At 33.0% G+C, this 14901-nt stretch overlaps 2 protein-coding genes across 2 annotated transcripts; one reads left to right on the forward strand and one right to left on the reverse strand.

The window, feature by feature from the left end:
- Positions 1-16: 16 nt before the first annotated feature.
- Positions 17-7649, reverse strand: LOC124531274 (scm-like with four MBT domains protein 2). Its single transcript, XM_047105787.1, has 7 exons — positions 7404-7649; positions 4184-4594; positions 3842-3964; positions 3620-3748; positions 2554-3419; positions 1009-1184; positions 17-927 (listed from the first exon to the last, which is right to left on the reverse strand). Exons 1-7 carry the CDS (start codon positions 7473-7475, stop codon positions 89-91), a joined length of 2616 nt encoding a protein of 871 aa, XP_046961743.1. The 5' UTR covers positions 7476-7649; the 3' UTR covers positions 17-88.
- A 644-nt stretch (positions 7650-8293) lies between these two features.
- LOC124537564 (CSC1-like protein 2) lies at positions 8294-12206 on the forward strand. The gene has a single exon (XM_047114471.1). It carries the CDS (start codon positions 8532-8534, stop codon positions 10770-10772), a length of 2241 nt encoding a protein of 746 aa, XP_046970427.1. The 5' UTR covers positions 8294-8531; the 3' UTR covers positions 10773-12206.
- Positions 12207-14901: the final 2695 nt, after the last annotated feature.

The raw sequence follows: 14901 nt of genomic DNA on the forward strand, positions 1-14901 counted from the left end.
AGGAATATCATGTTCAATATATTACGAGTATTTTATTTATTCAATTAATTTATTGAGGACTAGATAACATAATACAGGAACAAAATTATCACGCTTCACCATTCTCTTCGAAATTAACAATGTAATACCACCTAACCATAGTTATGTGCTTGCAGAGTTGCATTGCAAATTCTTTCTTCATATGCAAAAAGTGTGTTATAATTGGTAGATCAAGCATTATAAAGGCCTGACCGTCTATTTCTTCTTGCTTCATCTTGTCAGCAATCAGTTTGCAGTCATCAGTACTACTTAAGTAATCATATACATCGTCAACGGACCAATCCAGCGGATTCCGAGCTAATTTTCCCTTCCCTTTAATCCAAGTCATGGCCGTGTGTTTTTCAAACATTTTGTTATCCGACGGAAGAGGATCATCGGTATTAAATTTTAGTTTCTTTAGTTCTGGCTCCTCCGAATCCGAAACATCCGAAATATTTTTGGCATCCCTCGAATTGCAACTGCTTTCATTGGTCTCATTTTCTGTGTCGCTGTCCGCGTTGTTTTGTTTCTTCGATACGCAAGAATTACTGTAAATAGTTTCGACGTCCTTCTTGTTCCAATGCGCCTCTTTCATTTGTAACGCGAAATTCGGTAACTTTGCACCTCGTGTTTTCATTTCCATTTTCGGGTAATTGCTTTTAATTTCGCGTTTTCTTCTAGTGCTTCTCTTATAATCTGACACACTGTCAGGTGAGTTTGGCCTGGTTCCGGATTCGGAAGGCGGTGTGGACCCTGCACTGTGTTCACTCTCAACAGATTCTCCATCTCTATTGCTCTCAACTTCTTGTGGAGGTTGCTCTTTCTCTCTTTTTTCCGGAGCTACCTTTTTCTTTTTCCTTCTACCGTTCACACTGCCTTTTGGTCTACCGCGACGTTCCGTCCCATTATCTTAAAAATATAAATGACTTATTTATTATGTTTATTAATAATATAATACAACACAACAAACATATTTAAATCAATACTTACGGAATGTAGATTTTTCAACTTGCTGGCACATATTTGGGCACTGCTCTGGGTATTCGACGGGACCGAAAAGGCTTGGGCAGGCTTGAAGCTTTACGCATACGTCTCGACAAAACGACTCCACCTGATCCGATGACGTCACTATCGGGACGTAGGCGTGGTAGGGTCTGGTTTTTAGTCTAAAAATAATAACATAATTTTAAAGTACATTGTTAAAGTTGTAATATTGATATTTTTTCCATAGTGAGATTTACTTAATTACAAAATAGCCACAAACATTAACAAAAAAGTCAAGAAAGTTTACTCAAATTATAAGAATTATAAGGCAGTATTCAAATAAAAGTAATTTAAACATATTTAATTATATATAGATCACAATAATTAATTTGCTTAAGTTAATTTTCCTGCAGGATATATAAATTTATTTTTTTATGACTAATACATGTACTTAATATAAATGCGCTACTGTAAGTAGGGCTGCCGACAGAAATGCCTAAATACGATGGCTACCAGTACGTACTAAGTACTATTATAATGATTATTATTCAGTATCCATATTATAGCTGTACTTTCATATTATATATGAATACATAAATACTTATATTATTATATAAGCAGAGTCGGATTTAAAGGTCTGGAGGCCCCGGGGCCACAAAGCAGTGAGGGCCCTAGACAAACAGAAGCGTGAACACCCTAATAATTATATTATTATGAATTAATTAGTTTTTTTATTTCAATCAGTAAGCTATCATTTGTTTCGTTTTTGTATAGGTAAAATATTAAATAGTAACATTATAATTTGACTATATCTCAGTATTTGTTAAGTTGCTGAAAACTGTGGCCCCCTCTCATGTGGAGGTCCCAGGGCAGTTGCCCCGGTTGCCCTCCCCTAAATACGGCCCTGTATATAAGTATTTTGCATAAGTCATCTTGTAAAAATATGATTTATAAGTACTTTATTTTTTTATATCTTTAGATGGACAGGTAGACCTTATGGTAACTAGCCAACACCTTTAAGTTTTGGCGTTATAAAAATATTATACACGGCCAATGCGCGCCCAATATTGGACAATAAGAAGTTATATCCCTGTAGTTAGTAGTGTGCCTCACTCAATGTTTAAACTGGAAAACAACAATATAAAGTATTGCGTTTGCGAGCAGACTATTATGATAATATTAACACAGACAGGCAAGTAAAAATAACTACCTACAAGAATAAAGTTTATATCAATTGAATGACTAATGTATATGATTTCCAGGCGTATACGTCGAGTGGCTTTATTTGAGGTGGATTAAAACCTTATTTGTAAAATGAAGTGATAAAAAAACCTAAATACATATAGCTATAATTAAACATTTTATCTGTACATTTATTTTAACTATAATTGATCCCTATATATATAACATATATACAGATAGTTTTCATTCGGAAAATAAAAGTTTTTTGTAAACAATTTGAATAAAATCTATAAATATATAAAAGCATCATAAAACAATGCTATTAAAATAGGTTACACTAGAAGAAAATAATAATAAAATACAACTTACTTGGCTCTCAACATTTCAAGTCTCATGCCCTCTTCCGGCGGCCCTTCAGTTTCCCAATCTTTGAGCAACTTCGCAGGTTTGTAAGAAGCCGATATTATCTTATTCAGCACTTCCTTTAACACAAGCAGCAACGGTCCGGGCCCGACGGCCTTCGGTAGCTGGGACAACTTGTTCCGACTTATCGATGGCCCCGCATAACATTTATAGTTAAAGAATATTCGATCGCACCATTCTTCAGTCGATTTCAAATCTTCCTTAATCGTTTTCGGTTCCTCTATCGGCTTTGGTGGCTCTTTCGGATTCGTGTCGGGTATGTGGAGCTCATAATTGTTGCTGTCACACCATCCCACGGGGAAGAGGAGATCACTGTCCTGAGAGAACCAATATTTTTCTCCGATTGGCAGGAGTTCGACATATAACATATGCTCTACAATGGACTCCACTGTCGCCACATGTATTTCTTCGTGGTTAAGAGGGTTTGCAGCTTCCAATTTCATATTGACATCGATACCTTTCAAGAGATCCTTATTGCCAAAACAGTAATCTGGTGCAGGGACAGACGCAGTCATCGATAGATATTCTTCCCAATCAAAAGGCCCTTCTGTCCATGTTTTGGGCGCTTTCAGCTCGAGTTTGTTTCTCTGCGCCCAGCCTATGGGGTATATGTAGGGATGCATATTGTCACACATCCATGCCATTTTGGTGTCTTCGTAATCATCGATATGGTCGTCGAGTACGACAAGAAATTGTAGGTTGTTGAAGATTTTGGTAACAGTTGCTGGACAGAATGTGTTCATGTCAAGTGGACTTAGAGCTTCTAACTTCATACCCGTGGCGAAGCTGTGTGCTTCTAAAGTTGGATTTGGCTGTTGAGTATTCAAAAAAAAGAATTAATATACTATAAAGACATGTTAACCTTGTAAATTTATTGCATTCCTTTTTTATCGATAAATTAAAATAATTTTCCTGAAATTAAGTGTTGTTTTCCTCTACGGTTTTGATAACAGACTTAAGGAACGTGTTTCGTTACTAAAAACAAATTAACTGCAAACGACGATTACCTCACCTGAAACAAGTCAGCCGGTGTCGGTTCCTTGATAGATTCTTCGGCGCTTTGTCTCAACTGAGCACTGAGTTTATTTTTACACGAGAATTTATTGACTTTTCCCGGATATTTAAACTGCCACGGAGAACCCTGGAAATATAATAATTTCGTAAAATTTACGATAATAATTTAACAACAAACAACGAAAATAATTTAAAGAGTAAAAGATATGTAAATAATGACCTTGTTTGTGACAAAACCAAAACTACTTAGTCGAGGGTTGCAGAAAAATATCCAAAATTGTTGTAACTCCTCGTCAGCGCCGTCGTAACGTAATAAAAGACGCCCGCCGACATTTTCGCGAACCTGAAAATTGTAATATTCAAATTGTTTAATTTTGTTACTTTTATCAAATCTTCAAGAATCATATATAAATCTTTAGTCTCTAATAAAATAGAGCCCACATTATGCACTGTAAATATGATGATTATTTCAATGATGCATATTTTTTAATTCCATGTAAGTGTGTATTTGGCGTACAATTAATTAGTATTTATTTTTCAATATCAATATTTTAATACTCACTGTCGCTATCCAATATCTATAAGGATCAATAACATTCTGAATTTCGACTTTCATCCCCACTTTAATTCTATCAATTGGGGACAATCCTTTATTATTAAGTGCCTCAATTGATACCGATTTACCGACCAAAAGAGCTTTCTTCATTATTTCTATGATCGTGTCTCCACATCTATCGTTTATCTCATCTGGAGGCTCGACTAACTCGTCATATTTTCCACACCAGCCTAATGGGTGAACTTTTGTGGTGGAGATATCACACCAGAAGTCTGTTTCGGCGCCTATAAACTTAATTCTGAGGAGATGGCCACAGACCATCGTGATATCGGCTATCCAGTATACGTCCGGATTATTTTTATGACAAACTTCCAGAAGCATGCCTTGTTTGATGCCATTGTTGAGACTCGCTTCGACCTATAACAATATTTTTTATTACTTCTCAAACTACACGTACCTACCTAACTTAATGTATTATGTAAGTATCGGGTAAAGAATTATTTTTAATAAGTTGCTCAACTTATTTCTGGTATTATTTGTACCTCAGTTTGTTATGCAGACATAATAAGTCTTACAAAAAATAACGTTACAATTTTTTAAGATATATTTAGGGCGAAAATTTAATACATTTTAATAATTGAATACCTAAATCTATCCGCGAATGCCGTGTCGTAGCATAACAGTATTCATCCTTGACATCTTTCATTATTAGGTCAAGAATATTTTCGTGTTGTGGTCATTATTCGTCAATTTATTAAACATTAAAGACAAAATAGTGATGAACCGCAAGAGATGCGTTACATGAAATACTACATTAAGAAAAATACTATTTACAAAATGAAATTTGCGGTGCGCAGGAAAACCGACTGTGGTTTTTGTTGTACCGTTTTGTGTATTATTAATGTATTGTTCCTTTGGTTTAATAAATAAATAAATAAAAATAAAAAATAAATGGCTTCATTTAGAAAAAAAATTAATGAAGTTATACAGCAATAAAATAATTGTGCATGACCCAGCAAAATAATAATATGGTCCAAATAAATAAAAAAAAATTAAAACATTATAATTTACTCCTGGCTTAACTTAACACATTCGGGATACATCAAGTAAAAATTCTGTTTATATAAACTTTATATACAGTTATTTTTATTAAAGCTAAAAGCACCCTTTACTAGGTAATTATTACAGTAGCACTAGTTGGACACACAATTTGATGTCCATTAAATGTATTAACTTTTATAAGTACATTATGATGGCAAAAACTATTAGTACTCATTCTAATAAAGTCACCTTGAAATTAGCATTGTACACATTTCATAGAAGGTCAAATTATTATTCAAATAAATCTTGAGCATATAAAATACTATGCTAAACATTATTTTTTAATAGAAGACGTTATTTTAACATGTTAAATATATTACTGAAATAAATTGCCAATTTGATTGTACCATTGCCAAATTATGAGGCCATATGCCATATGCAGAGGCAAAGAAATATTACCAGAAGTTACTTCTCGTTCCGTCACAAGGATCATCTCCAATATACTCTTGAAATATCATTGAGCAGTCTATGTTATATTTGTTGGAAATACTCTAACCCCCTCCTCCAAATTATTTTAAACCAGTGACATCTTGTCCTTTAAATGTGTTAATGTTGCTCATGTTCGGTGGAGAAAAAAAACATTGTGCGAGAAAACTTTACACATATAAATGAAAAAATCTACCACAACTGTGTAAAAAACCAGAATTGGGGCAGCATAGTGGAATTATCATCAAACCTTCTCATTAAAAAGAGAGAAGCCTTAGTGTGGCTCTGATACATTTACAAGTTGTGATTATACTTAAAAAATTAATTAATCCAAATATTTTTAAGGTGAGATTATATATAGAATTAAATGCACTCCATGGTAGCATAAATACATAAGCCTCATTGCCAGTGCTGTAATTATTACGTTCAACACCACTAGGCATCATTAAAGAAGTTGTTTCATTTAAAATTCGATACTTTTTTATGTTAAAAAATAAATATAGGTACTTCTTATAACATACATTTTTATACAAACTGTTGTCGATGACTGCATTAATATTTTTAAAATAATAAATGGCTACATTTTAGAAAAATAAACTATAAACAGATAAACTTAATTTTGTTATACAGTTCTAACTTTTTAGGCATATCTTTTTTTTAATGTACTTATGTATATCACTGAAAAAACTGGACCAATTTTGATGTTATTTTTGTTTGTTTCAATATTTCTCGTTATGGTTTAGTTTGGATCCGCTAGTTGACACATGAACTGGGTCCAGGCAATATTTTTTTATACATACATAATACTTTAATAATTTGAGGCACATAATAACAGGATAATAAATCACTATGTAATATTACATATTATTATTACAGGAAATATTATTTAATATTTCAAATATTTCAACGGTTAGCATAAATAAATTGGATAGATAGATAGAAGTATTTGATCTACAGCTAAAAACTGTACATGTGTTATACACATATAAATTGTGGTAAGTTTTTTAAATATTTTTAGACTAAAATAAATATTTGCAGTTATTAATATTTAAATTTTTAGTATCCGTTCATAAAATAATCTTGATTTGTTACTCGAATGCAGAAAATATTGTCTAATATAAGAAAATAAAAAAATAACATAGATCCACTGATAAAATGAAGTAAATATAAAAATAGATTCAAATAAAAAAAAAAAACAATAATTTATGGAAATATTACAATTAACTGGCACAATGGATTTACTCTTTATATGATATTATGATTCATTTAAAAAACAACATTAAAAAGATAAAATTAAAGTACTTACTTAATTAGGCAATTATATTTCGTTACGACAATGTGGCACAATTCGTGTTTGTTCTATGTTTTCTTAGCATATGGTTTAATTCATAAATAATATTTAACTTAATAACAATATATTTCTACGCCAATAAATAAAAATATAGGATATTCAATATAAGTATCTTACTTTTTTTCGTAACTAAAATCTATATATAGGTTTAAATGGCCTTTATAAGTTGCGATGATGTTAATGTTTTTTATAAACATATTTATATTTTTATAAAAAAAGCTTATTTGAACAATTAAATTTAACTCATCAATATATTTTACTTTCATCCAACTTCAACAATAACAATTTAAAATAAAACTATTTTTATCATTATACAACATTAAAGAGTAGTTAAAAGTCGCTACTTACATGAGAAAATAATTCTTCAGGGACAGCAATACTTTTAGTATCTTCTAAATAATTATTCCAATCAAACTCCATAACTTTTACTAATAAATAAGGCGAACGTAGATTTCATTAAACTAATTATATTTTAAATAAATAAAATTTTACTCAAAAGCCCGAAACGAACTTAACTCCCCTCCCCTTTAATTTCAGTTCACTGAATGAAATTGAAATTCATAATCACCCACAACTATATTTTTGTTCTCAATCTTTGAGTTTGACGGATGTATTGTGTGAAATTATAGATCTGAGGACCTTTGATTTACCATTCTCTTACGACTCATAAATTTTGAGCTTATATTAATTAATATTTATTATTAAATGTACAAAACGTTGAATACCTATCATATATTACATACATGTTTTGAAAACTTGAATAATTATAAAGCACCGTGTAGTAATTTAACAGATTTTTTTAAACATATTCATATAGTACTATTGATTTAATATATATCATAAATATATGCAGTTCATATGTAAGGTCTAGGTCTAACTAAATATATATACATTACTTAAATTAAGTATTTTAATTATTTTAATAAAATACTATTGAAAAAAATTGCTTTAAATACCCAAAGAAAATACCATTAGCTAACTTAGCAAATAATTTATTATATAATTGAATTAAAACCATATATATATTTGCTTTAATCAATATACAAATGCACCTTAAAGTATTATTTAATATTAAAATATTAATCTTTAAGTTGAAATTCATCGTACGTGTAGTGTTGATGTTACATCGTTACATTATTAATATAGAGAGTGGAATGTAGATTGTAGTTATAGTCTGTAGTCTGTACCTTTGTATCATGTATGACGTTATGATGACGGAATGTAAGAACGAATGATAACTATTTGATCAAGTCAATCAAGTCATAAAGTTTTCAATTTTCATACAAATCATACAATAGTCAATACAAATCTATATACGCTAGACTTTTTGTGATCGAAACAACATCTTATCGTGATTTTATCATATTATTAAAACAGCTGGAAAGTGTGCGTGATCAAATGAGTCAAAGTAATATTAATTTGGTAATTTAATTATGTGAATACTTTCTCTTTACGAATTGTGTTGCGACATCAACAATGGATCGCTTTACACCAAGCAGTATACTTGTTTCTTTATCTTCAAATACCTCAAACGGAACTGATGATGAGGGTTGTATGCTTTTAAATCCGTCGCAGAATGTGATAATTACTGGTGCGTACAATGGTATACCGCAGACCTTGATACTAAACTTGATATCGTGGAGCTGTTTAATTCTATTATTTACGGTGTTACGACGCACCGCATGGAATTATGGACGGATGGCTTTGGTGCAGCGTTCTAAAAGTCGCTGGACGAATTTATTCTACCGAGGTGGAGATAATGACGCATTAGTGGAGAGACGAAGAAGTGCAGATGAGTCGTTAAATATCGATGAAGGATTTTTCACATGGCTACCTGCTGTATTTCGACTTACTCGCGAACAAGTACTTGCCAAGTGTGGACCAGATGCTGTTCATTACCTGTCCTTCCAGAGACATGCAATAACGCTTATGTTTATTGTCACCGTGGTCTCCATTGGAATAATTCTTCCGATCAACTTCCAAGGGTCAGCACAACTCGATGCTAGCACATTCAGCCGTACAACATTATCCAATATCAATGGTAGGTCCTATTGGTTGTGGGTTCATACTCTGATAAGTATTATGTTTCTACCAATCTCTGTATTGATTATGAGAAGATGTACAGGGAGAAAACCAGTACCTACATCCATGACAGGAACAATAATGATCACAAACATATCAAAAGCTGATAGAAATGAGGCAACAATAAGGGCATACTTTACACATAACTTCCCACATATTCAAATTGTTGATTTACGCCTTGCTTATAATATAAATAAATTAAATGAAGTACAGGAAAAGAAAGAAATGGTGACAGAAGCCCTTATTTATACTGATACATACTTTAGGAAAACTGGGAAGAGAATAACGGTTAAACCAACATTATGCGGGCCAGAAGTGGATGCTCTAGAATATTATACAAATGAGGAAAAACGACTAAAAGACGAAGCAATCAGATGCAAAGCTATTGTATTGAATGATCCCTTAGGTATAGCTTTCCTAACTTTGCCCTCGTATCAATTAGCTGAACATGTCATTAATCACTTCAGCTTACACCGTGGATGGGTTCTTCAACATGCTACAAACCCATCAGACATCATTTGGGAGAATTTGTGTGTGCAGCCCGGTGTCTGGTATGTGAAGGCAATTATTGTCAACTTTATTTTGTTTATTGTCCTTTTCTTCCTAACAACACCTGCTTTTGTTGTTAATCTCATAAATACATCAATTGCTAAACCAGAAACTCTAAATAGAGTTAGTAGTTTAATCTTTGAGTTTCTTCCCACATTACTTCTGTGGACCATGGCAGCTGTGATGCCAGCAATTGTGGCCTTCTCGGACAAATTCCTTTCACATTGGACCAAATCACAGCAAAATTATTCAATAATGACAAAAACTGTAATGTTTCTTCTACTTATGACTTTGATTTTACCATCATTAGGACTTGCTAGTGCTGAAGCATTCATGGCATGGGCATTGCACCATGAAAATGATACAATGCGTTGGGACTGTGTGTTTCTCCCGGATAAGGGAGCACTGTTTGTTAATTACGTAATAACTTCTGGCTTCATAGGTACTGCGCTCGAACTTATACGATTCCCAGAGCTATTTCTATATGTCTGGTATTTATTGCAGTCAAAATCGAAAGCTGAAAAGAGTTATGTGAAAAAAGCTATATTGTATGAGTTCCCGTTCGGTGTGCACTATGCTTGGAGTTTGGCAATTTTCTCTATAACTATGGTCTACAGTTTGGCCTGCCCTTTGATAGCGCCGTTTGGGCTTATCTACTTCTTGTTCAAACATATTGGCGACAAGCATAATTTGTATTTCGCCTATGGACCGTGCGACATGAGCGGGGTTGGCGGCGGCCGAATTCATGCAACTGCTGTTAGATTGATTCGAGTTTCCGTGTTGCTTTTACTGATAAGCATGGCGGCTTGGGCTGGTCTAAGAGCAGGTTTTGAGGCTCGAACGATAATTTTGATAATGGCTTCAATTGTTGCTTTTGGGACATTCCTGTTACTAAGTCCATTCCCTAGCTGCACACCTCCAGCTCCGCTCCAAGAGGAATCTAGTATGAGGTATTCGGAGTACGTTGCTCCGGTTCTAACTAAACCGCTGGATTCTCCCCCCACTTCATCGCCTTCGACGCCTGATTACGGCGCGTCATCACCGGTCGTTAATATGTCTTACAACCCAGACCCTATAAACATATAGATTGTTTCGCTTAATAACTTAATGTTTGGCAAAGTCATATCAAGAGATAAAAGAATATCTTTAGATATCGGTCGCGTTTTTGATATTGACAAAAGAAAAGTATTTATAGCAATGTAAATAGATATGTTACTAATGCAATATTTTTATATTATAATATATTCCTAGTCCTTAGGATATTTTGAAGGAATCTGTATTAACTTTACTCTTATAATAATTCATTGCCTTATTCATATATTTATGATATATAAAACAATTAATATTTTTTTTGTAATTTTTCGATATATGTATGTTAGTTATTTTATCAATTGATCTTTTGTTCAAATTAATAAAAAATGATATCAACCACTGATATAATAATTATTCGAAAGCATAATTTTGTTTACATATTTTTTTATTTAAATAACATATTATGTTATTAAAAATCATTAGATGGTGTAAGAGTAAAAATGTTAAATCCTTTAATGTAATAAACATACTTAATAAATTTTTGCTTTGTTATCAAACTCACAAGCAAAATTTTTGTTTAGCGTCTACACGTTCTAATAACACGAATTCAACGCTAATTTATTTAGTTTAATTGTCACATTACGGCATATTTATATGTAAATAATAAACTTTAATATTGTGATTTTAATGGCTGTCTAATTTCGAACACTTGGTTTGTTCACAGATATTGTCATGTTTTTGTTCCATTGATGTACATTGATATAGTTAAATTTTACAAAATAAATGATAATGTTTATGTTCAATATTGTAGTTTCATGTTGCTTTACATGACGTGTTTGCAGATCCGCTTTATCATTTTAATCATTCGTACTTAGTAATTTTAATGTAATATCCAGTCCAATAAACGATAAACATTATAATAATGACGTAATCTATTAAAATTAGTTTGTTGGTCAATTAATGAATCTTTTTAAATGAGGCTATTCTTCAATGTGAATTAAATAATTACTTAAATTCTATTAGAACATGTTTTGTTTAAGAAAATATATTTTTTTATTAATTTAATTATCTAGAAACCATACCAATGAACATAGTAACCTGATAGCTTTATAGGAATATTTTTATCATACTAACTGCAGAGAATAACAAAGACTTTTAATTTAGAACATAATTTTTTATACAAGTGCAATTAATTCGAAAGTATTGTGCAATATTGAACTCGTAAATATGTTACGTAAATTGAACTGGTTTTCACCGCGAAATTATTTATGTACCTGTTTTTTCACTTAATGTAGGAACTATGTATTTGTTAGATAATGCTTATCTATTGTATTCTGTTGAATTGGAATTTGAACTCTAAGTTAGAAGGAAGCAATTAATAATATAGTATAGTTCTACAAATATTGAAATGTTTTTATCTCAATAAACAAAACCATTTTCATTCTATAATGTAGTATTTTTATGAATCATAATACATTCAAAACATTTGCCTTTTTTTTTTTGTCTTAAAAATGGATCCGCTACTATCTCAATTTATATTCATAATAGTATAATACATATTTACATAGTAATTAAAATACTTTTCAAATTGTTGATGGCAACCATTAACCGTTGAATCTTCAACTAATTTATTTTTATAGTTTTCTTAATTAATATTACTTTTGAGATCTATGTTATAATTCACTCTAATTAAAATTGGTCCAACCGTTAGAGATATCATTGTCCTACATAGAAAATAAGACGAGAGCATCGATTATAGAACATATTCCTTTTATTGTCTCGATAAACGAGTTTTTCTTGAATAAATAATACATAAATAGATGCTGACCTAAGTTCGTATTTGATCAATAAATACATAAGAGGAAACTATAGCTGCTTGATTAATACTAATTTTAACATACTTATATCGAATGATTTTCCAACATGGCACGATGGTGTATCGGCCAACAAAATATATATATTTTTTGAAATTTGTTCACACTTTTTTATATTCTTGGCGTTGATAGCTAATAGTGCTCTGTGAGACTCAATACTCCCAGAACCAATCCACTTATGACTTACGGACATTCCTGTTCCTGGTCAAATGTGTTTAATTGTTTTTTTAACACGTGTATTTATCAGTCATCGATTTATCATCTAAAAGAACGTACTTGGGACGCCTACGAGTTGGATATGAAACCTCTAAAAGGCTAAGTGTTTGCTCGCTTTGGGTGTCCATGACACTGTTTTGAATGTCGACGCTTTATCGACATCTCGTTTGAAATTCGATATAAAGTGGATCGTGTATTATATTAATTGTGAAAGACACTTGAGAGCGTGATTCAGATAATGTTGTCTTAAATTTTCGCGATGATTACACATTTAAATAAAACTATTTATAACGGATGAATCGCGTATATTAATTATTTTTAAACATCCCGACGTTTCGAGCACTTTGCAGTGTTCGTGGTCACGGGCAGACTAAGATGACATTTGTCTATTTGAAGAACAAAGGAAATATTATTAACAACTACCGCCAACGATTTCTCAATTGATACCTTGAGTAACGTTCCGGTTGCACGCAGAAGGCACTAACTGTATCTTTAGGTCTTGCAGTCTGTTGGATTTGGGATTTTAAATTTTTAATAAGTGGATCCCAGGTGTTAGAAAGTCTCCAACCATCTTCTCTATTGAAGTTCGGATGTTTCTGAATTTCAATAGCCTCGCGTATCATTCTAGGAATGAATCTGTGTTCTCTAGCGAGGATCTGTGGTTTATCAAATCGGATAAAATGGTTAGGTTTATCCAGAGCATGTTCACAGACTGCAGACTTAGAAGAACGCCTATTTTTGACATCTCCTATATGTTCCTTGACCCTGGTACCAATACTTCTCTTTGTTTGGCCTATGTAAGATAAACCACACTCACATTCGAGTTTATATATTCCTGCAGTTTGTAAAGGAATATTACTCTTGATAGGTCTCAAGAACTGGCTCACTTTCTTATGAGGCTTGTAAACGGTTTTAATTGAAGCTCGCTTCAAGATGTTGCCAATCCTGTCTGTAACTCCCTTCACATATGGTAGAAATGCAGGTTGTCGCTCAACTGTGGGTGGCTTGATACGGCTTCTGCGATGCTGGCGAGGCACGGGCAGCTTGTTCTGGTGGAGTGCAAGCTTGACCTGACGTAGCTCGTCCTCTAGGTGTTCAGCATCGCAGAGATGGTGGGCTCTCTGAAACAAAGATTTGCCAACGGTAGCTAACTGGCTAGGGTGGTGGTGCGAGTCACCATTGAGGTATTTGTTGGTGTGTGTGGGTTTCCTATAAACTGTGTGACTTAATGTATTGTCAGGATTCTTGATAATAAGGATGTCAAGGAAAGCTAAAGAATTATTTGCCTCTAATTCCATAGTAAATTGAATGTTTTTATTTATAGAATTAAGATGTACTAAAAATGCAGATGTCAGATCACTAGGTAATATTGTGAAAGTGTCATCTACGTACCGTTTATAAAACCTAGGTGTTATAGGTCCGGAGCGAAGAGCCCTCTCCTCCAGGTCTTCCATGAATAAATCGGCGACCACGGGGGATACTGGAGAACCCATGGCTACCCCGTCAACTTTTTAGTACATCTTAATTCTATAAATAAAAACATTCAATTTACTATGGAATTAGAGGCAAATAATTCTTTAGCTTTCCTTGACATCCTTATTATCAAGAATCCTGACAATACATTAAGTCACACAGTTTATAGGAAACCCACACACACCAACAAATACCTCAATGGTGACTCGCACCACCACCCTAGCCAGTTAGCTACCGTTGGCAAATCTTTGTTTCAGAGAGCCCACCATCTCTGCGATGCTGAACACCTAGAGGACGAGCTACGTCAGGTCAAGCTTGCACTCCACCAGAACAAGCTGCCCGTGCCTCGCCAGCATCGCAGAAGCCGTATCAAGCCACCCACAGTTGAGCGACAACCTGCATTTCTACCATATGTGAAGGGAGTTACAGACAGGATTGGCAACATCTTGAAGCGAGCTTCAATTAAAACCGTTTACAAGCCTCATAAGAAAGTGAGCCAGTTCTTGAGACCTATCAAGAGTAATATTCCTTTACAAACTGCAGGAATATATAAACTCGAATGTGAGTGTGGTTTATCTTACATAGGCCAAACAAAGAGAAGTATTGGTACCAGGGTCAAG

The sequence above is a fragment of the Vanessa cardui genome, chromosome 1 (assembly GCF_905220365.1).
Source record: "Vanessa cardui chromosome 1, ilVanCard2.1, whole genome shotgun sequence".
NCBI classification, from domain to species: Eukaryota; Metazoa; Arthropoda; class Insecta; order Lepidoptera; family Nymphalidae; genus Vanessa; species Vanessa cardui.

What these genes read in the sequence shown, in the direction of transcription:
- LOC124531274 (XM_047105787.1), bottom strand. Translation starts at nt 7,475, where the DNA reads ATGGAGTTTGATTGGAATAATTATTTAGAAGATACTAAAAGTATTGCT. An exon ending in TTGGTTTTGTCACAAACAAG is followed by an intron (nt 3,749 to 3,841) that starts GTCATTATTTAC and finishes TTATATTTCCAG; the next exon opens with GGTTCTCCGTGGCAGTTTAA. An exon ending in AGTTGAAAAATCTACATTCC is followed by an intron (nt 928 to 1,008) that starts GTAAGTATTGAT and finishes TATATTTTTAAG; the next exon opens with ATAATGGGACGGAACGTCGC.
- LOC124537564 (XM_047114471.1), top strand. Translation starts at nt 8,532, where the DNA reads ATGGATCGCTTTACACCAAGCAGTATACTTGTTTCTTTATCTTCAAAT.